This window comes from Psittacula echo (assembly GCF_963264785.1).
Source record: "Psittacula echo genome assembly, chromosome: 13".
NCBI lineage: Eukaryota > Metazoa > Chordata > Aves > Psittaciformes > Psittacidae > Psittacula > Psittacula echo.
In genome coordinates, this window is record NC_137749.1 from 355,851 (window position 1) to 378,776 (window position 22,926).

Below are 22,926 nucleotides of genomic sequence, written 5' to 3' on the forward strand. Positions count from 1 at the left end.
AACCGAAACTTGTGTGGCTCCTTTTGGTACATGCAAAATCGAATTCTTCTTTTTACTACACAGCTTGTTTAGCTTCCAGATGGCAAACCAACATGAAGTAATGGAAGCACAGTGTTGTTTTGTTATAATGGATATGTAAACGTGATACTTATTCACTGCAATAGACTGCTGTGAACCATATTCCAGCAGTAACCTTTTAAATCCATCACTTGGCTGCACACGAGTGTGGTCTAAAAGGGACTTATGAGCCCTTTTCTTTCTTTGTCTGTTCACCTGCTGGTGTTAAAGGACCTCTCCCCCATCTCCTGAACCAGGAACAGAGTCTTTAAGCAACTGTAAATGCTTTTAAAACTGTCCCTTAACTTTGTGTTAATTTTGGCTACAATTTAAAAATGGAATCATGCCAAAAGGACTGAAAATAACCCCACAAGGTGCCTATTTATAGCAGCTCCACACATTTGTTTCTCTAAGGACACCAGACCACACTAAAGAGTATAAACACATCTGAGATACACACAACAGACAAGGGAGAGGGGATGAGGTTTCTGTGTGGGGGCACATGCCAGTGTGGGAGCCCGAGCCCAGGGAATGCTGGAATTGCAGAGGGATGTGACCTGGCCATTACTCTGCAGTGATTTAACAAGGATTATTTAATCCCCTGCCAAAACTGTTCTGGCTGGACCCTCCCAGGCCATGTGAAATCCTCACGACAAGGTGGGGAAGGAGCTGTGAGGGGTTTGGTGTTGTATTTCCACAGCACTTCTGAAAACTGACACAAATTTGGTTCCTGTTGTGCTTCCACTGCTGCTCCAAGGGCAGATCCTGCTCCATAACAGAGCTGAGCAAACAAACCCTGCCCCTGTCCCACAGAGGGGAGCGGAACAGCTTCTCCAGAGAGCTACAGCTCGGAGGTCCCTGGGTCCGGGTTGGAGCTTGGTCAATGGCTGGGGACAGAGGTATTTAAAGCCTGGCCTGCACACAGTAAAGCACAGAGGGGACTGAGGTGAAGGTCCCGTCAGCAGCAGGCAGCGCTGCTCCTGCCCTGGGGCTGCTCCAGCAGCCGTGGACGGCATCCGTCTGAGCTGTCACCCTGGCACTTGCAGCGCCTCAGCACGCTGCTGTCACCTGCCAGCATCGACCCGCAAAAGCACAGGATTTATTCTGCTCCTGCTGCTCAAACCTTCATGTTTGCAGCACCTGAACTTGTGACCTGCAGCAGGATGGCACCAATGCGCTGCAGGATGGTCACAGCGTGTCCAACAGGCAGATAAACCTGTGTCAGGTCTGATGGTGACAGTGGTGATGTTCTGTTTCTTTGCTCTGCATCCTTTGAAGCCCGGAGCTGCTGCACAGTGTTGCCTTGAGGCCTTATTGCTGCTTTGTTTTAAATCATGCCCGACAGATGGATTTTAACATTGTGACTTGTCCTCAGAGAGCTGGACTAAGCAAGTGCTTCACTTTAAATATTGAAATAGTACGATTAACTTGTCAGGAGGAATAAATAATAGCTTTGTGACTTACACGAAGCTGCAACCCGTTTGCCACAGCACTTGGCTCTGCAGGCACTGCTGTGACACACACCAGATCCCTGGGCTCTCCCGGGGTGATGCAGTGGGAGAGGACGAGCAGGTCTTGCTCAGAGGAGATCAAGACAGCACACTGGATGCTGACTAAAGTCTGAGGTCTGCCGGTCCCCCCGATGGGGAGCAGGTGCCTGGGGCTGAGCAGAGAGGTCCCTGTGGGGCTGCAGCCCCAGGGGCACTGGTTGGCAGGATGGGCTCCTGCAGAACGAGTTGCTGCAGAGGATCCATGGGAATAAAGCCTTGTTTGTGTTGGGAGGCGTGACGAGAGATCCATTGTCTGCCACATGAACCGGCACCGCGAGCTGCTGGCACACACGGATGCTGCAGCACCGGTACCCAGAGAATGTAGGAGCAATCCAAACCAGCCTGGAGTGATACTGACCACCACGTGCTGGAGCTGATGCTGTCGTCCTCACTTGGCAGTCGTGATTTCACAGAAAGGCTGGTGTGTGGGACAGGTTTGTGCACCGGGTGGGTGTGTGGTGCCCGTGGCTGCCAGCCAGGGCCCATCCACCACAAGCACCAGGAATGGCTCTTTAGCTGGTGCCAAACTCCTCTGGCTGTGGTTCCTTTTCTTTGCTGTCATTGTTTAACTGATTTCAGCGTCTTCTGTTCCAGGTGGTTCCAGGGGTCTCTATCCTCTCTTTGCTTCCCTTCTGACCAGACCCTAAAAGCCTCATTTTGCGAGTCCAGGCCACCACGGGCGCAGAGGGCTCTGCAGAGCCCTGGGCTGTGGGTGGGCAGGGGCAGTGCGGACCCCGCAGCTTTACCACGAGTCAGGAATGCTGCACATGGCCGGAGCGCACAGTGCGAGGGGGCCGGGGCCAGCCCCGGGGGGCTTTTCCCTCGTGCATCTCCCGCTCTCGGCCACTCTCACTTTGTTTGGCAGAGAGGAGGAGCTCACGGTGCGCTGTGGTGGAGCAGCGACATTCTGTGCATCGTTAGATCATGATGGCTGGGTAGGAAGCACTTGAACATTGCAAATTAATGCCCACGTTGGTTACGCCGGTGAGCAGCACCTCTCTGCTGCGGCTGGTGCTCACCTCCACAGAGGCACGGGAGGGCTCAGGGAATGCCTGGGAAAGCCTTGCAATGTTAAAACTCCCATTTTATTCAGCTGAAGGTTTCAATGGCTTTTATTTGCTCTTCCCTATCGAGTCTGTGGTACATGAAGGTGAAGCCTGTCACGCTCCGAGGTTGTTTATCCCTCGATTAACTGGGTATGCAATGCTCATGAGACCTTTAATAGCATTTCTTCTTAAAGCACCCCTGCTGTTTGGCAGACGTGACACCCCCCCCCCCTTTCTGCCTTCCTCCTGGGCAGATGCCACCCAGGTCCACTTGCTCTTGCTGTGTAACCACAGTGCTAACAGCAGCGCCGCAGCTGCAGAGCCCCATGGGTCTGCGGCTCCCGGTGCGCCCTGGCAACCCCTGCTCGTGGGGACAGGGTTGTTCTGTCCTGGCCTTGTTCCTGCGGCGCTAGAATCTCTGCCACACAAAACACCCTGTTACACGCAGCGTACTCCAGACCCAGCCTCAGTGGGGCAACTGGCTAAAAAGAGCAACATTTTTACTGTATATCACTCATGTACAATTTGAACTTCACCCTGGTCCCATGGCTCCTACAGCATCTCCCTCCCCAGCCCCTCTGTAACATGCTGACGATTGCAGCTGGAATAGGGTGGTAGGAGGAAACCAGAACAGTCTCTGCTCACCTGAAACCCATCAACAGAAGCTTTTCTTCGGGATTTGTAGCCCACATTGCTGGGGTGGAATGTTTGCTAGTTGCTTGTGTTCTAAAATACAGATAGCTGAGGAAGCAAAAGCAAAGCCAGATTTCCAGTTGAAGCTGCTTGGTGGCGGCAGCAGCATGCAGTGGTGGGTTGCTCCCAGGAGCTTTTGTAGCCTGTCTTCACTTTGTCATGCGCTTTAATACATCCTTTTTTTTTAAAGATTTGATTCCTGGAGCTCCATACCAGCAATCAGTCTCTAATGTAAAGTCCTTGGTGGCAAAATCAATATTTACAATATTTCCTGCAATTTATGCTTTTCTCTTTATGTAAAAAACCTTATTTCTGTTGCTCCAGTGGAGGTAGGAGTAAGCATGATATATTCCAGGGGTTTCCAGCAAATGAAAGAAGTAAGACTTCAAGGTAAGAATTAAGCAATTTCCTAATATGAGTGCTGAAACTGTCATACATGACAGATATGTTTGAATGTCTGGGGATTCGATGCATCTCTTGCAGGTAAACAAGCATTATCTGTTTGTTCTGACTTCCCAGTGGCATTAACATTCCTTCTGAAAGAGGAGACCTGCCTTTTTATTTTTTTTAAGAAGAAACTGTTAGAATTGGGTGCAATGTATTTGCTGATACAGACTGATGAAAACAGGGTGCGTGTATTTGTCTATAGCACCATTCAGGGACGTTACTCACTGTTTTTCTCTCCTTCATGTGTTTTTCCCTAAGCTACATGTATGAACACAGTGTCTGTCCTTAGTTTTCTGTTCCAGCTTTACCACTGTCTGTGTCTGTATCAGAGGTCAGAGCAGGAAGAAGTCAGGCTTTTCCTACTGTGGATCTGCACCACAGATTGCACAATAGATATACAAAGAAGATGCTGTAATTGAGTGAATGCTAATCTTGAAAGCATTTAAATTGTAACCAGGAAATACCTGCTCACTGCACATTTTATGTCTCTAATAGCTAGAAAACATTTAAAATCCCGTTCAGGTGTAGGCTTCAGGAACAAGTATCTTGTGGGGACATGCTCCAGTGCCTCCAAAGTTAGGGCTGACAAAATGAGATGTGGGCTGTAACTCTGCAGCCTCTGCTTGATGATGGGAAATAAGGGAGGGTTTGTTCCACAGTCTTCAAATTCAAAAAAAGTCTTATCTGTGGCACCCTTTGCTCTATTGTGCACTATCTGTGTTGGGCAATTAGCTAAAGCAGACATTTATTTTCACTTTCTGTATATTTGTAGATAATGGTGTCTCCCAAATTTAACATTAGCTTCAGCAAATGATGATGGGTTGTGAAAGTTCAAGCCCTCCTATTCCTTTTTACAGTGTTCCTATGCCAGCCCCAGTTGTCAAGCGTACAGTGTTGCCCTGCAAGTTTGGACTCAGCCTCATTCATGCTTAGGCTGGAAATAAACAGTTTTAAAGGAGCTTGCCAAAGCAAGGAAAGTGTTCCTTTACATGAGAAGTTCTTTGTGGGAAATGAAATGGTCCAGAGGACAGTGACTGCTGTGCCTGTCACCCGGGCACTGAGCCCATGGGGATGTTTCATCTGCTGTTGGAGACATATATTCAGTGACTTCCACCTGTGGCATTGCCTGCCTGAGGGCAAGCTCAGCTTGACTAGAGTGAAATTCATATAGATCGAGTACATGCAACCGTAGTGGGTTATGATCCTGGTGTTCCTCCCCTTCCCTCCACAGGGATGTACCTGAAATGGCCATGTGAATGTATAAACCCCCCCGCTATAGAGCCGAGGTGGTTCTGCTGTGCCAGGGCACAGGGGTGTTGTGTGTTTGATGTTCTGTTTTGTGATGCACTCTGCTGACCGGAGCTGGAAGTAGTTCTGCTTTTGCTCTGTGCCTTGTTTTCTGGTCCTCCTTCTCCTGCCTGTTCTGCCATTGTTCTTGTACTTACTCTGCTCCGTTGCTCTTTTCCCCACTTTACTTGGATGCGCTGGATTTCCCAGGCACCCACTCCAGCCCGTATGGGCACCATGCTGCCCGCTGCGCCTCGCAGTGGCCGTGGGATTTGTGCTGCTGTAGCACAGTGAAGTCAGGTTTAATTTTAGAACCTCATCTCCCAGCTCAGGCACATTTTGGTTTTGATCTTGTTTCTTTAATTTTGTTTTTCTCTCTAAAATTACATGGCTTTCTGGTTAGAATCACATATCCAAGACCTGAACAAGAACTCAAAGTATCTGTTGGATTTGACCTTTGCAGAGCTTCTCCAATCCTAGTTAAAATCTTGAGAATCTAATTTAACAAATTTCCTAATTTTAAAAGCTTGCTTTTAGCACCCTGTAGAACAGCACCTAGGGCTGGTGCTTCTGCTATGTTCTCTCTGTTTCCCAGGTCTTTTATGGCCACTGAAATGCCATCCAAGGTAAATAATTGGGATGTGATTCTAAGGACTTGTGAAACATCCAGCAGTCACCAGCTAAACCCAATCACAAAAAGAACAGAGCTACTCCAGCAAGTGAAGTGCCTGCAACAGCCTGGAAGGAGAATGGCAATAATGAAAACCTGAAAGCAACAACTTCATATAGGAGTAAACGAAGAGGCGGGCTCTTTGTAAATGATGATCTAAAAAGTGTTCCGGGTTGTGAGACCTCATTTCAAATGTATTCATTAAACAATATTTGAATCATTTAACAGTTTGAACTCTACTGTGCTGCTCATATCTTCGGGGGAATTTTTTTCCCCAGTAACAAAGAAGCCTTTGTTCCTGCTCCGGGCTTGGGTTGTGCCTTGGATATTAGTTGGAAACCCGATAGCCTGACATGGCTAGAAGTCTGTGAGTACAACGTGAGTCGTCTGTAGCCGGCATTAAATCAGGCTTTTGTAGGAGATGTTGAGGGGCCATGCGATAGAGAAGCTGGGTTATGATGGCAGCAGGTGTTTAACACGTTGTGCTTGTGGTGGGGAACCAGGGGGGTGTTTGTAGGAGTGTTGGCAGCCAGCGCTGTGTTGGGGTACCCAGGGCTGCAGCATTTGCCCATCACCGGCGTGATTCCTGTTGGAAAAGCAGATAGCAACTTCTATGGATGAAATCCAGCCCTGTGAGAAGACCAAGGGAGGAGCTGGGATCCCTGGCAGAGGTGCATGGGCACCTTTGGCTGTGGGGTTCAGCACTGCACCCCAGATGCTGCCAGACCCAGCATTGCTGCCTTTGGGATGCACTTCACGAGTTCCCATGGGCAGAGGCACTGGTTTTTGAACTTGACAAGTTGGGACTGTGAGCTAAGGTTCACCAATTGCTCAGAAACATGAGTCTCTCTGTAAATCTTGTGAGGTAACATGACCAATAATAAATACAGGAATATCTGTTTGCCTGGAGGCTCCAAATGCTGGGCATCACATTCTCAAGTGTTCCTCTCACCTGCAGGAAGTGCAGCTTGCTCTTCAGCTGAGACCAGGTGGTTGGGACCCCTGTGTGAGGAGCACTGGGAAGAGCAGCATTACCAGTGGCCCAGTGGTGGGATCTTGATGGCAGCATCCTGCGGGTGTTAGGTGGGAATGTGGGATGCTCAGCTCCCATGGATCCACGCATCCTCTCCAGGATAGGCCAATCTAGTCCACGCTGGGTGAGTTGCTGTGAAATGGTGATGTCTCACACAGCATCCAGCAGCCCCCGCGGTTCCCCCAGCACAGCCTCTTTCCGCCCAGGCAGGGGACGACATCTTGCAAGTGGTGGAAGAGAAGGACTTGGAAATGCTGCTTGTGGATGTCACGGGAAGTCAGGATGTAGAAAGGCATGAATGCTCTCATGAAGCTAACACTGAGGGAAAATGAAGTCATCAGGACTCTACAAAATAGCCCCTGATTCTCTCCCTTCACAATAGTTTAATTTATAAGATGAAGAAGAATGAATTAACATTAGTGGTTTGCTGGCCTGGCCCACTGAGAGCCAGACTTTCCAGGTGCTCAAAGATAGCTCCTGCCCCATCACACTTACCTATATTCCCACCTGGCTCAAGTTTAAGAAAACAACAGAACCAAGTCAGTTATACAAACCCCATCATAAAATGCTGAGGAGAGTTAAATGCAGATTACCTTGACAGAGGTACTACTTTTATTTAGGTTTCACAGAGTTATTTTAGGAAATATAAAACTTCTACTGTTACTGCAGCCAAGCTAAATCTTTTGTGCTGTAAATATGACCTAATTTCTGCCACACACACCCTCATGTGTAACCCTACAGTGTGTGTTTTAGAGCTGGGAAATTGAAGGGGGGAAAAAGCCCAGGAAGTATATTCTGTCATACAGTTGTTATAGATGGGAAAATTTGCTTTAGCATTTTTCCTAACTGGACAACCCAGTGTTGTGTTACTTCAGCACTATCTTGGTTTTTGTGATCTGAATTTGAAAAAGTTCAGTGTGTTCCACATGTACACCTGAGTGCTGCATATGCCCTAAGGGTTTCCACTGAACTGACATAAGTGGGACCCAGTATACTCACGTGATACAAAGACGCTCTTTGCAGCAATGGAAAAGCATACCAATAGCGTGGAAATACCATGATCCATACTGAGGCACCTGGAAACCCAAACAGGGAAATACACAGCTTCAGAGTTGTAAAGGAAGTGAACCAGGCAACCAGCCTTGCAGAACAACAACCAGGAAAACCCTTGTGAAAGGCTGAGCTCTGAAACCGCTGCTGGTCTCTGCGGGAAACAACTGGAATAGTTTTAGTCCCTTAACTCTTATTATTCAGTCATGCATTTTTTCAAAATGGGACACAGTCGAGTGCCTGAAGGAATTTGGTTTAAAGCTTCCAGAAATTTCCAGAACATTGTTGGCAAGACTGAGAGGGGAATATTTACATCAGTACGGGGAACTTGTGTGGGCAGTAATAGGTTTTACAGGTGAAATTGTCCTCAGTCTCAGTTATGAGATAGCCACCCCCACCCACTCACATGGGGAAGGACAAGAAGCAATGGAGCAGGTCAGATCCCAGGGGCCTGCACCCTGCCAGGGCAGAGCAATTCCACAACCAAAGCTCTGCACCATTCTCAGGAACTGAGCAGGCACATGCAAATAGACACCTTGTCCTGGGGAGGAACATCTGATCTGCTGCCTGACCCTGCTCTGTGCTCCCTGCACTGTCCAGCTCGTGTGATAGTGTTGCAGATTTGCCTTCTGAGTCTGTCCGGCCACTGTGTCTGCAGTAGTTCTGGGAGGGAGAAGAGGTGATAGCTTCCTGAACTGTTCCAGGCAGGAATGTTGAGCACCTTCCCCATAATGTCAGCCACCAGACTTGGGAACCTGTCCTTCAGAATGTTCAGACTCTGTTCACTGAAAATCCCTGCCAGGAAAAACCCATTGGCTTTTCTGCAAAGTAACTGGTGGGGGGAGCCCTTGCTCTGAAGACAGGACTCAGCACCACAGCAACTGTGTGACAGGTAGTGGCAACCGAATGCTTTTTTGTGTTGTTCCAGATGGCTGCGCTCCCCAGCACTGCAGAGGTTATTTAGGAGTTCAAATTTATATACCTGTGGCCTGGCATATTAATGAAATGGTGTCTTTATAGAGCAGGGGTATAAGCACCACAGAGAAGTAAGATGTGGTTTTGCTCGATGGACGAGTTTAAAAGGCCCTTTGCTAATGGTGAGCTGGGCTGAAGCTTTTCCAGCATCTGGGCTTGTTTTGTGCAGTTTATGTGGTGGTTTCTTCCTTAGATCCTCAGTGGTAATGAGCCCACACAGTTGATTGCTGCAGGGAGAAAAAAATAATTCTGAATAGGTTTGCTGAATAATTATGAACTGAGCTGAACTCTTACATTTGCTTACTAATTGTGCGCTCCGCGATGTTTTATGTATGATGCATTCATTTTGTTAAAAAGGATTTTTTTGCTGAGCAGCCTTTCCTGGGTTCGAGGTCCCTGGGCCCAGCGGTGGCGGCAGCAGGGTCCAGCTCAGCAATTGGTGCCGTTTGCATTATTATTTTTTTAAAACATCACCATTTGGTTTTCAGAGCTTGCAATATGAAACCCCGAATCGTGCTATTGTCTTGAGAGCTGAAAGAAATGAATCCCCTCAACTCTCAATTTGGCAGAGGCAATTACTATTGTTAATTTAGAAAATGATCCCCTGCAGCTACAACTATTTAAATAATGCCTTTCCCTGCTTCCCAGGATGACCAGAACCCAAAGACTGAAAGTAAAAATGTTTTGTAAAATGGGCTTTTCACTACTCGGTACAATTGAGAGGTTTCCTTCTGTTTGGCTGGATAAGAGTGACCCTTTGGACCAAAGTGCTCCCACAGTGCTGGTCCCATCCTAGCTGTCCTCAGCTCTGTGCTGAAGGCTGAGATGTACATAGGAGGTCTGTGGCCCCGGGGTGTGTTTAGTCCAGAGCACTCTTGGACTGTAACAAACAGTGAATGCTTATAAATAGTGAACCTTTACAAACGTTAACAACACTACTAAATCATGAATGTTTAGAAATGTTATCAGATAGTAATGGAGCCTGTATAGGGCTGGTCTGGTGGAGCACCTTACCACTTCACTTGCCTCAGCTGCTGGTGTGTTACAGCGCTGGAACTTCCAGCCTTAAAATTTGCCCCTGGAAGGCAGCATAGCCTTGGCCCACAGTGGAGGAGCAGAAAAGCCCTCTGGGGAAGGAGCATGCTGCTGGTCCTGGCAAGGACCAGAACAGAAGAGAGAGGAGGGTTAATGCTTGCCCAGAAGCACCTGAGATGGTCAGTCTGCGGATGTCTCCATCCTTCTAACTGCACTCTCCTTCATGGTATTATTCTGCTCTTACAGAAACTTACAGACTGTGCTGGCTCTGCTCAAGTAACAGGCAGATTCTGAATCTTCCATGAAATGCAAGGTAAATCTTCTAAATCAGTAAATATCTGTTTTTTCAGAAGCATGCAGGTGCCCCATCCCTGGCAGTGTTCAAGGCCAGGTTGGACACAGGGGCTTGGAGCAAGCTGTTCTAGTGGAAAGTGCCCCTGCCCGTGGCAGGGGTTGGAGCTGGATGAGCTTTAAGGTCTCTTCTAAACTCAAACCGGTCTGGTCCCGGTGCCTCCGCCATCGAGGTTTCCCGGGCCATTGGCCGCCGCCCGCCCGCCCGGCGGTGGGGCGGACGCCAGGGGGCGCTATGCCCGTTCGGAACAGCCGGCTCCGACGGCGCGCACGCAGGCGCAGAGCTGGGCGCGGGGCCGCGGTCGGTGCGGAGCGCGGCGGCGCTGCGGGGACATGGACACAGAGGCCGGCGGTTCCCTCCCTCCTCTTCCCTCCTCCTCTCTCCCCCTACTCTCCCCCCCTACTCTCCCCACCTCGGCCCCGTGACCGCCGTTCCCTCTGCGATGGAGCGGGACACCCCCCTCCAGCCCCCGTTCCTTTGTGCCGCTGTCTGGCCGCGCGCGCTCCGCTCCGTGCCCCGGTGCCAGCCCCGCATCCCGCGGCCCCCCCGTCACTTTGCTAAGTAATAATTTCCATGTCCAATTCCATTTCTTCTCGAGTTCTGAAATCTCCAAGCCATCAGCAAGGAGGATAGTTCACATGAAAACTAATTACACAAAATCAATATTTAATCACAACGCAGCATCCTGATCCTGCAGAAAAAAATCCCCTTAAAACTCTCCTGCCATATACAAATACCGGGCGGGCGCTTATTTATAGATCCCGGGTTTTTGGGTGAGAGTAATTTTCATTTTTGGTATTCTTTTTAGGCCACCGCGTGTGCGAGCCGCTCCTCATCCCGCCGGCAGGTTCGGTGCCCCGGACCTGAGGGGCGTTTGTCCGCACGGGAACACTGGGCTCGGACTTCCCCGCTGCCACTAACTCCCGGCTCCCCTCCGGCTGCCGTCCTGGGCGAGCCCGACGGGGCGAGCCGGGGGTTCGCGGGCACTTCCGGGGCCGCTTGAACTGCTCCTTGTCGCGGGCTGGCGGGGAGCGCGGCACTGACCGTTCCGGTCCGGGTCCCGCCGGTCGGTTCCGGCCACTGTGCCTCCCGCTCTCAGGGCTCCGCGGGAGCAGCGGCGGCAGCGCTGGGCACGGGGCGGAGCGCGGGGCCGGGCCGGCGGCGGAGCCACCTTAACGGCGAGCCCCGCCCCGGGCGGTGCGCGCTCATTGGCGCAGCCCCGATGGCTGAAATTCATCGCTGAAATGCAAAACTTGTTGCTGCTCCGCCAGCGCCGGGTGAGAGCGAGGGAGCGCGGCGGGGAGCGCGGCGCAGCCCTTCCAGCGCCCGCACGCAGCGCCGGCCCCGCCGCTCGCCCCGGCCCCGCTGCCGCCGCCGGAGCCCTGCGAACCGCGGGCAGCGCACGGCGGGCCGGCGATGCGGCGCACAGCTCCCGGACGCCGGAGCCTATGAGCGGCGGCACGCCGCCCCGTCGGCTCTCGGGCAGCGCAGCGCGGCCGGCGCAGGGGGGGCAGCGAGCAGAGAGCCGCCGGGGCGAGCGCAGGCGGGCGGCCGATGCCAGCGGCGCGGAGGCGCGGCAGGATGTGAGCGGGGCGGCCGAGCATCGCGGAGCGGGACGGCGGAGCGGAGCAGCCATGCCCTGCTGAGGAGCAGCGCAGGATGTTCGGGCTGGAGCAGTTCGAGCCGCAGAACAGCAGCCGGAGCGGCGGACAGGCGGAACGGGGCTTCGGCCAGCCCGGACTGAGCATGAGCGCGCACTTCAAGGCGCCGGCCTTCCCCGGCGGTGGCCCGGCGGCAGCGGCGGCGGTGGACCCGGCCCTGGGAGCGTTGGGAGAGCCGCCCCTCCTGGGCATGAACATGAGCCTGCCCGCAGACGCCTACGGCTTCCCGGGCCGCGGCCCCGCCGAGCTGCACGGCAGCGGCATGCAGCCGCCGGTGCACGGCTTCTTCGGCGGGCAGACGGCTCACGGCGGCCACGGCGGCGGCCACCACCCGCACCAGCATCCCCCGCACTTCGGCGGCAACTTCGGGTCCGACCCTGGCGCCTCCTGTGTGCACGGCGGCCGGCTCCTGGGCTACAGCGGCGCGCTGGGCGGGCAGACGGCGTTCGCCGACGGCTACGAGCACATGGCCGAGGGCCAGGGCGGCGAGGGCTTCGGGCAGCAGCGACCCGGGAACCTGCCCGACTTCCAGCACCACAGCGCCGGCAGCTCCAGCCACGCCGTGCCGGCGCCCTGCCTGCCCCTCGACCAGTCTCCCAACCGCGCAGCCTCCTTCCACGGGCTGCCGGCGGCCGGCTCCTCCGAGCCCCACGGCCTGGAGCAGCGGCGGCTGCCCGCGCAGGGCAGCGTGGACTCGCTGGAATACAATTACCCCGGCGACGGCCCCGCCGGCCACTTCGAGCTGCCCGTGTTCTCGCCGTCGGAGCCAGAGGGGCAGCTGCCGCACTATGGTGGCGGGCGGCCCGTGCCAGCAGGCGGCAGCTTCTCCGGGGCACCCGCCCTGCCTCGGGCACCGGGCATGACCGTGGCCAAGGCGCACCCGCCGCAGCAGCACGGGGTCTTCTTCGAGCGCTTTGGGGGGACACGGAAGATGTCCGCCAGCCTGGAGCCTGTGGCCAGCGCCAGGCACCCGCTGATGCAGCAGCAGCAGCCACCGCAACCGCCGCAGCAGCCGCCGCCGGGCTTGCTGGCCAGACAGAACTCCTGCCCGCCAGCCATCCCTAGGCAACAGCAAACAGAAGCCAACGCTCCCAACCCCAACCTGCAGGACAATGGGCCCCTAATGCAGAACCAGCATGCACAGTTTGAATACCCTATTCACAGACTGGAGAACAGGAATATGCATCCCTACACCGACCCCATGTTTAATATGCAGCACCCTCCTCCGCCACAGCCACCAAATCAAAGACTGCAGCACTTCGATGCCCCTTATGTGAGCATCGCCAAGAGGCCGCGGTTTGACTTCCCTGGCAACCCCGGCGTTGAGCGCTGCACCTCCTGGGGCAGCGGCATGCATGGCCCAGCCATGGAGAGCCACCTCTCCCCAACGGCCTACCCTGGCCTGCCTGGCGACTTCACTCCACCGGCGCCTGAGGCCTTCGGGAGGCCACTGCCACATGGTGGCCCCGAGCACCCGGCGCTGGCGCAGCGCCAGAACGCGGCGCTGGTGATGAAGCAGATGGCCTCGCGCAGCCAGCAGCGCCTCCGGCCGCCCAGCCTGCAGCAGCTGGGGCACCACGGTGAGGTGGGCCCACCCGGCGGCCTGCCCCCGCCTGCCTTTGAGCGCGAGGCCAGCAGCAGCCGTGGCTTCGACCCGCCAGCACCACACCTGGCCCCCGACAGCGCCTGGTTTGCGGGGCCGCCACCACCTGGGGAGCTGCTGCCGCAGCGCATGGCGGCACCAGGGCTGCCGGCTGAGGCGGCCCCCCATGAGCTGGGCCTACAGCCGGGCAGCACCGCCGTGCTGTTCCGGCCAGGTGCCAGCGGGCTGGGGCTGCAGGAGCCGCTGCGGATGGCAGGCGAGGGGCCAGCACAGGCCCTGCCCTCGCCTGGTGTCCACCAGCCCTTCACACCTGCCATGGGTGGCCTCTCTCAGCTGCAGTCGCCAGGCAGTGGTGTGGCACTGCCCAGTGCACCTGCCGAGCGCCGTGGCCCTGCCGACTTCGCTGCCCAGCCTGGCTTCCCCTTTGCAGCAGCGGCGCGGCAGCCAGCAGCCCATGGGGCTGGGCCCGCGCTCAGCGCCTCGCCGGGTGCATACCCGCCACCCCCATCTGAGTTCCCCCCGCCGCCGCCACGGCCTGCCGCCAGCAAGCTGGGCGCTCTCTCACTGGGCTCCTTCAGCAAGCCGGCCAGCAAGGACAACGTCTTTGGGCAGAGCTGCCTGGCCGCCCTCTCCACCGCCTGCCAGAACATGATCGCCAGCCTGGGTGCCCCCAACCTCAACGTCACCTTCAACAAGAAGAGCCCGGCCGAGGCCAAGCGCAAGCTCAGCCAGGCCGAGCCTGACCCGCCGCCACCAGCTGCCCCGGACTACTTCCCCCCAGGGCCGCCAGCTGGTGGGGGATCCACGGGCAAGGCGCCGGGCACAGCCCCACTGCTACCTGCCGAGAGCAGCCTCTCACCCGGCTTCGCGCTGGAGCCCACGGCCGGTGGCGAGGGGAAGGCGGGTGGCGGGCGGGGGAGGGGCCGCCGGAAACGGGACAGCGGGCATGTCAGCCCCGGCACCTTCTTCGAGAAGTTCTCGACCACCGAGGGCAGTGGGGCCGGTGTCAGCCCGGGGCAGCCGGGGGCTGCGGGGGGCCCGCCAGGGGCCGCGGGCACAGAGCGTGGTGGGGGCACCCCCCATGACAAGCCCCTGACCTCGCCATCCTGGGGCAAGGGCGGCGAGCTGCTGCTGGGGGAGCAGCCCGACCTGATGTCCTCCCTGGACAGTGGCATCCAGAGCGTGACCAAGTCGGATGGCAGCTCCCCGCACGTGGACTTTCCCGATGAGGTCAGCACCAGCTATGGCAATGAGGACGAGGTGTCCTCCAGCTCTGATAACGCTGCCTCCAAACCCACCCGCAGCCCGCTGCTGGGCGGCTCACCCAAGCTGCCCCGTGGGGAGCACGCACTTCTCAACGGACAGAAGCCCCTGGCCCTTGGCCTCCTCAGTACGTCTACCTCGACCCCTGACAGCTACGGGCTCAGCACCACAGCGGGTGCCCACCCTGGCACACCGAGCATGGAGCAGGTGCGCACCCCCACTAGCACCTCGGCCCAGGATGAGATCCACCCCCTGGAGATCCTGCAGGCACAGATCCAGCTCCAGCGGCAGCAGTTCAGCATCTCGGAAGACCAGCCCTTGGGGCTGAAGAGCAAGAAAGGGGAGTGTGCAGGGCAGAACGGGGACAGCGACCTGGGCAGCTGCTGCTCAGAGAGCGTCAAGGGCGCCATGAGCACCATCGACCTGGACTCCCTGATGGCGGAGCACAACTCCACCTGGTACCTGCCTGGTGAGAAGGCCCTGATGGAGGGGCAGGAGGAGGACAAGCCCATGGTGCCCTGGGAGAAGCCCAAGCCCCCGAATCCCAGCAAAGAAGGTATCTGTCATCCTGTATGGGTGCTGGCCCACGAAGAGGGGATAGTGGGCTGCTTGGGGAAGGGGGGGTGGTAGGTGGTAGAGCTCTGGCCCTGGAACACTGGGCACATTCTAACCCCAGACCCATGGTGGGGACCTCAGTGGGTGCTGGGTGCATTCCTGCACCAGGCTGGGGCATGGGATGCTGGTGGCTGTGCCGGGGGGGGGGCAGTGGTAGGGATGAAGCGCCTGCTGCCCAGCCAGCACCAGGTGATGCTGGCCTATGGTGTCTCTGCCACCATCATCCCCATCACACCTCTTGGGGGCAGACAACCCCCTCCCTCCCAGGGGGCTGGCGTGCGGTCTCAAGTGCTGAGCAGGGGTCTCCGAGTGCAGACCCAGCCATGCTCCCGCTCATGGGGCACTGAGAAGGGGGCTCCTCATGAAGCCCTGTGGGTGTGGGGTGCTGTGAGGGGGAGCTCCTCAAGCCCCGCACTGGCCAAGCCTTCCAGCCAGTTCCCCCAACCTGTCAGAGGGCTCTTCCTGAGCCGTGCAGCCACGCTGGGAGTGGTGCTGTCCTCCCCGGTGCCAGGTATTTCCCTGCTTGCAGTAGAAGCCTTCCAGTGGTGCAATACTGAGCTGAAAGGCTCTTAGCATAATTTCTTTTTCTTTAATAGAAAGGCAATTTAAAACGAGGCTCTGGCTGTGCTGGTAGAAAACTTGCTTAGTTGACAGATGTTTCATTTCAACATTAGTTGTCATTTTTGATCCTTCCCCGTGTTCAGAGGGCATCATAATTCCCCATGCTCAGGAAAAAAGTATTTTAATGGAAAGCCGTCTATTAGAAAAGCTGTTTGAGATAAAGATTATTATAGATTCAATTGGCTTCTATTTTGTCTTGTCAAAGCCATATTTTCCAAACTGCCTGATGATGTGGGTGAATATTACAATAGGTGCAAGTGCATGTGCTGCTGCGTGGACACACGGCGACAATTTCTGATGTGCTAAGTACACGTGTGTAATTTATGCGATATAAACTCATTATTTGTGCCTAGGAAAGTTGCTGGTTTGGTGCCGCTCGGGTAGTTTGAAATGGTTTTCATTACAGCTGGTGGCACAGACTGACTTTTTACAGTCCTCCGCGTTTAATAATTTTGCTAAGGAAGGTGTTGGGAAAATCAGGAGGGAGCTGGTTTGAAAACTGGGTGATTCCCTGCCCCCGGTTCTGGTTGGCTTTCCAGCTTTGGCTTTCTGAAGCATGAATCCTAGCCCCCACGGTTTGTCTCTTTGTTCATGCTTAATGCCCAGTGCAGGAGCCTCTCATTTCAAGCTGGAGTGTTTAGCATGCACAGCAGACTCTGGGAAGCCCATCAGCATTCTCCATGCTTCACCCAGGCAAGGACATAAATTGGTTTGTTTGGGGCCCTTCTTTTCCATTTTTAAATGGAGTTGCACACAGCATCCTTCCTGGCCCCTTCTCTTTTATTGTTTCTTGTACACAACATCTAGAACTGACTGGATCAATAGCTAGTTAGCACAAATCACAGTTCCTGTCACTTCTACCTTGGCAGACTGGAACACATATATACGTTCTCTCATAATATACACACACCCCGTTATGTATGCACTCACACACGCATACAGATCTGCAGAGCCGCACACTGTGCTCTGTTTAGAAATAGATTTTTAAAGAGTAACTTCGGGTAAAAAAAAATTAATTCTGAGAAGTGATTTAATCCTGAGCAGCACATGTATTAAAAGTGTAATTTGGCTTAAAATCAGGTATATTTTGTGTATGTGTGTCATATGGAGCGATGCTTTCTTTAACATCTTTAGCAGCACTCCTACGTTCACTTTGATCACCACTATTCTTAGTAACATCTAGTGAAATAAGTAGTTGCTTTCTGGTCACGATAACCACAATGTTGCTGTTAAAATAGTTCATCACTTGGAAGGAAAACCATTTAATCAATGTTCCTATATAAGGATATGTTTTAGTATTTTGGAGGCTTAACATAAAATAGCAAACCAGTTTTACAACAATGCAGAGAGGCACTCATTTTGTTTCACACTTTAGTCACTTGAAGGATTTGAATGGGCTGGTTCTTTGGATGAGGAAATTCATACAGACCAGCAGATAATTAACTGGTTTTGGAAGTGATAAAGATGCAATGGGTGAAAAAGAACAGGCTGTTGGTAGAAATAATTTAACTTCACGTTGCCGTGCCCCTGAGTATTTGAAACTGTTGCAGGCAAGGCTTTATTTATCCAGTGACCTAGGTTTTAAGGCGTTTTGGCCGGCTGGGATTTGCATCCAGCAGCTCCCCGGTGTACACGGGCAGAGTGAACGCAGGCAGCGGGCAGCGCTTCTCCGAATTCCCAGCAGTTCCTGACCGTGCTCAGGGCTGTTCCCCGTTTGCAGCGCTGTGCCGTGTTGATAAGGGTGAGGCTGGTCGTTAGCCCCAAATTCACACAGCCGCTGGCGGTGGTTGCTTAATCCCACCTGCCGTGGCGGAGGAACGCACTGGGGGATTGGCTCCTGGTGTGGCCCTGCCGTGCACCGACGGCTCGGGCCACGCAGGCACGGGCGGCGGCGGGCGGCGTCCCTTCGGCGGAGCGTTGTGTGCGCGTCCGATCGCATTCCCACTGCGCTCCTCCGTGGAGCCGAAGACGGGAACCGGCGGCTGCGGTGCCGGTGGCGGTGGGGAGGGGGCAGCTGGCGCGGGAAGCTCCCCAGACCACGGCGGATCGGGAACTTTTCAAATCCTCGGCTACTGCGCGGATTACGGGGGGATGCAACCTGTCCGAGTTGTTTAGTGTCTGGTCACATTCCTTACAGCTCGTCTTTTTTTTCCTCCTGCTGGCATTAACAGGATTTGCTCATACCTGGCAATCTGTGCCAGCTGTGAGGTTGGAAGGTGGCTGGAAGCAGGCACCGTGCTGTAGGTGCCTGTGTTATGTGTCCACACCGACACCATTTAGTGGTTGCCTTTAGCGAGCTGTGTGTGAGTGTGCACGTTTTGTTTCTGAATTTAACATTATTAATGCTGGCTGGATGTTGGTCTTTGCTGAAATGTGAATTTTCCATGAGGAGTTCTCTCAGATGCACAGCTTGCGCTAACAGGTTTTGTGTGAAGTGGCTGACAGTTTGGGATTTTTTTTTTATTTTTTTTTTTTCAAAAAAAAAAAATGCTTTCTAGGACTTCAGGTCTTCCTCTGCTGTGCAGCCAGAGCTGGGAGTGAGATACAATAACACTGAGTCCAGAGAGGTTGTGTTGACTTCAGCGTCGCAGCTCTAGCTGACAAAGAATAACCAGATCAAATTCACTTAAAAACCCAGGGCCAGTTTAATGGGGTTTTGCTTTGCCTGGTTTGACTGAACCAGAACAATTTCCCCTTCAGTGCAGTGCTGATCAGTGTTTTCTAGAAACCCAGGAGTCAAGTGGTGGTGGTGTTTTGTTTATAGTTTTTAATTGAAATGTTGATGGTCCCATACTGCAGATGTCAGGTGAAGATGTCCCTGTGTAACCCAGAGCCATGCAGGTGCTGACTGGAAAAGATGAGAATGTGTTCAGTGGCTCGGTGGCCATTGGGCTCGTCTGTCCGAGTCTGATGGGCACAGGCAGTTTGCAGCACAGTTAGTTTCCATCTCTGATTTTTTGTTAATATTTCCTCGTAACACTGAACGAGCCCACAGGCCAGCATGGAATGTCTGTAAATTACCACCAAATACATTAATAAAGGTCAGGTTTGGTCCAGATGCGGCAAGAAGCCTTTGTTTTCTTTCTTTTCCTATGTTCATACTATGTTCACAGCTAATAAAACCTGTGTGCTTTTATTTTAAATACTGCTATATTTTGTTGGAGGCTTTACCAAGGGACTGGTTGTGTTACTGAGATCGAGTTTGTTGGACCCCTTGTGAGGCATTTCAAACACGTAAATATCATTGCAGGCAGTGTGTGATTGGAACGGGTTTTATGTAGTGAGGGTGTTGGAAATGAGTTCGCAGGGACGGAGCTCAGCGCACTTTGCAGCGATGGATCTGTGATTCCTGACACTGCTTTGTTTGCTCGAAAGGGCTGTTTAAACTTACACAAGGAATTTTAACAGTTAGTGGAAAAAAAAATGCTGTTGCCTTTGCCAAGAAGTTACGTGATCTACTCCACAGAAATGTAATACACATCTTTAATAAACGCTCTGGATTAGCATGCAGATTTATGGGGAAGGAATACTCCCGTTGCATATCATAGGAGAGAGTTCAGTGTGCCTGAGGTTTGGGTTTAATATGATCTTTTTAAACTCTTCTGACCTGTTAATAAAAATAGAGAGGTTGCCCCTGCCTGGCTTCCTGTGGATGATAGGAACACTGTATTGTTTACTTTGAGCAACTGTCATTTTTAATGTTTTCTAATAGAAAATGGTCCTGTTTGGAAACGTTTTCCTTTGTTTTATAAACACTCTGCAGGAGAGTGTTTGTAGACCTTTATGCCGAACATTAGAGAGGCAAGTGGCAGAGTTCTCAATAGTATTTGCTGTTGCTGCTGTAATGCACTGAGATATTTAATGCAGGAAATGTGTGAATTTACTGGCGTTTCAGTAACTACCATAGCCACCCTATTTGCCTTTGCATCCATCCGTCTGTCTGTCTGTCCATTAATTTTTGGTCTTCATATTTACCTGTTCTGCTTATTTTAGTGGATTGCACTGAATTATTGCAGATGACCAAGTGGGTGCTGTCATATACCAGTCTGTTATTTCATGCTGGCATGTTCAATGGTGAGATTAGTCTTAGCTGGGCTGTTTTGTGCACACTGAGTGTGAGCGAGTGTGTGAGACTGACTTTGGGGGATTTATTTCTTGAAATTGGTGTGTGAGTGTGCTTCATATCTTTACATACGATATTAAAGGAAATGATTTAGACTTAATATTTATATATGAGCTTAGATGACAGCACAGATTTATTCTGATCTGTGATGTATTACACCATGTCTGCTCTTAATTTTTAACGTTTGATACCTGTGTTTTTACCCTTAAGCTAGTGGAATGCTCTGCCATAAAACCGCCAACAGCTTTTTGCTAAAAAATGTTATTCATGAGCGATACCTACAGATGCAGTTTGTTGTTACTTGTATAGAGCTAGGGATAAGGCATTAAACAAAAGTCAAAGTATATAGGCTGGTTTTATTTGTAACAGCTAACTCGAGCTTCTGCAATGTTCTGTGAGAGGGAGGTTTTGCTACAGCAAAATGTCTTTATGTGGCCATATAAAATTTTACTACTAGACAAATTACTGTGCATTTTCAGTCTGGTTTCTCGTATATTTCTGTTAAATACACGTGTGAGTGGAATTTCCACAGAACATGTACAGCCAGCTCTAAATGAATCTTCAGGTGGCCCGACACATATGCTTTTTTAATGCTAAATTTACTGAAATACCATAAACAGTTTAATTACTTAATTCCTAGAGCACATTGAGAATATCAGGAGAGAGCAGCCAGACTGTGGGTAGTGGGATCCTTCCATGTTTTATCACCAGCATCAAGCAGATCATCCTTCCTGTGCTGGAGCGCTCTGTGTGCAGGCGGCATGGACACCGTGCAGCGGGTGCCCGCAGCCACCTGGCTCCAGTGCTGTCGGTCAAAGTGTCCTGGCTTTTTGCTTGGAAAGAGCAGAGTCTGTGCATGTAAATACGTGCTAACAGTTTGCAGGACATTTTGAAGATTGATGTGTTGGGTTTTTAAATACAGAATTATTCTGGTTTCATTTATTTGAGGGGTGTTTTAGAAGCAAGCACTTCCATTGATGAGGTATATTTAGAACATGGGTTTCTTGTGCACTTCCTCAGCACCACTCCTTGTGTAAGGGATGCAGGGCAGGGAACCCTATGGAAATAAAGTAGGTGAAGCTGTGGAATGTTCAGGAAACTCAAGATCTGTCCTGACCTTCTGATCCTGGTTGGATTTCTCAACTTTTAAAATGGAAATCCGAATTTTTGCTGCTCCGTAGATGGACCCAGTTTGCACAGTGAGACCATGATTAACTTGCGTAAAAATACTGATACTCTTTGTAGTTAGCTGCTTCTCTTTTGCAAAACACTTTCGTGTTGGTGCAGTTAAAACATTAAAAAAGGTCACTAATAATTCATAATGCGAAGATATTATTTCTTTTTTTAAAATATATATTTTATGGATTACGTGCCAATGTTCCAAAGTAAAGCACCTTTTAAATTTAAAGCTGAGAATGGAACAGCTGGAGGTCTAATCCATTAATTTTTACAAGCTTTCTTAATACTTCAAAGCGAACATCTTAGATGATTTTGCTTTGCTGCTCCCCTCCAGCACCCCCTCTCCTCGTCTGCCCCCACGCCCTCCCTTCTGAGTCTTCACGTTCTGCTCATCTCCTGGCAAATGACAAAAGCACAGGCATGTGGGAAATGCATTTTCCTTAGTTGCTGTAATGAGTGGTAAGATCTAGAAATGCACCCTCTTAGTGCGGCACTTTTTATCTATATACTGATGCAAAAATACTTTGGTTGCTGCTTTTCTTGTGATCTTCTCCCCCGTACTTGAGTTATTTTGTGTGATGGTACAAGCGTCATGGTAAGAGTGTTTGTGATCAGCAGCCGCGTGTTCTGGGCTCATGCCCTTGTGAGACACCTGACTCTGACCTACAGTACATCCCTCTCCCATGGGGTTGGGTCTGATCCATGTTGGCCATTTTTAGATGTTTTCCCACGTCCTGTCTTGCCCCGTTGGACAGTAGCTGTTCTGTCACACCTTATGCTTTCCCTCCCCAAGATGCACGTGTCTGTCACTCATGGGAAGCTCCTGAGGTGAAATGTGCCCTGTCTGCACGCTCGCCTTCTGCTGGGAGCCTTCACTGTTTGGTTTCAATTTGAGGAGATGTATTTGTGTCTGCTCAGTGTTGAACAGAACAGTGCTGTGCACGACACCGTGCCGTCTATGTTCTTACTAGCTTTGAAAATTTGTCTAAAGAAGCTCTTTTTTTTTTTTTTTTATTTTGGTAAGCAGAAATCCGGTTACATTTAAGAGTTGCTTTGATAGAATTTTTTACATTAAAATAAAAACAGTTTATTTGAGTTTAAACACAAAGAGCACATGTGTGAGCTCTGACGGGGTTTCCCCAGCACAGCATGGTGTTGAGGACAGTGCTTTGGCCCCGCTTTTGTGGCCACTCTTGAACATTTGTCTTTACTTCCCCCCATTATGAGCTTTTAAAAAGCGAGATGAGGGAACTGAGTTGCTTCCTCTGTTTTCTTTTCACTCTCTTACCTTCATTTCTGACTGCTGGGCCTTTAGGACTTGATACTCTTCATCACTGAGAAGCCTGGAATCAGTCAGGAGCTGGGAGGCAGCAGTTTTTTGTAGTAAAATAATATGTTTTCAGAGTTAAGTCTGCATTTAATTAATTTTGTGAATTAGTATTCAGAAAATATTAGAAAGTATTTGTATTGCTAATAGAAAGATCATCCTGAGGCTGAGGAAGCACAGTTAATTGAAAAAGCAGCCATTTGTAAGGTGAGGAAGATTTTAAAACATTTCATACCCTAATTAAGAATATATTCCTGATTTAAAATTGAGAATATTAATTTGCTGTGTGAAGCAAATACACTAAAACCCCCTGGAAACAGTCACATCCTTCCTGCCTCC

General features: G+C 51.7%; 1 protein-coding gene across 1 annotated transcript in view; it reads left to right on the plus strand.

Annotated features, from left to right (window-relative positions):
• The first annotated feature begins 11,484 nt into the window (after nucleotides 1-11,484).
• Nucleotides 11,485-22,926, plus strand: part of MN1 (MN1 proto-oncogene, transcriptional regulator) — a 32,220-nt gene continuing 20,778 nt past the window's right edge. Inside the window, exon 1 of the mRNA XM_080628835.1 lies at nucleotides 11,485-15,278. Within this exon, the coding sequence (XP_080484961.1) occupies nucleotides 11,855-15,278 (3,424 nt within the window). The 5' untranslated portion in view covers nucleotides 11,485-11,854. The remainder of the gene's footprint in view (nucleotides 15,279-22,926) is intronic.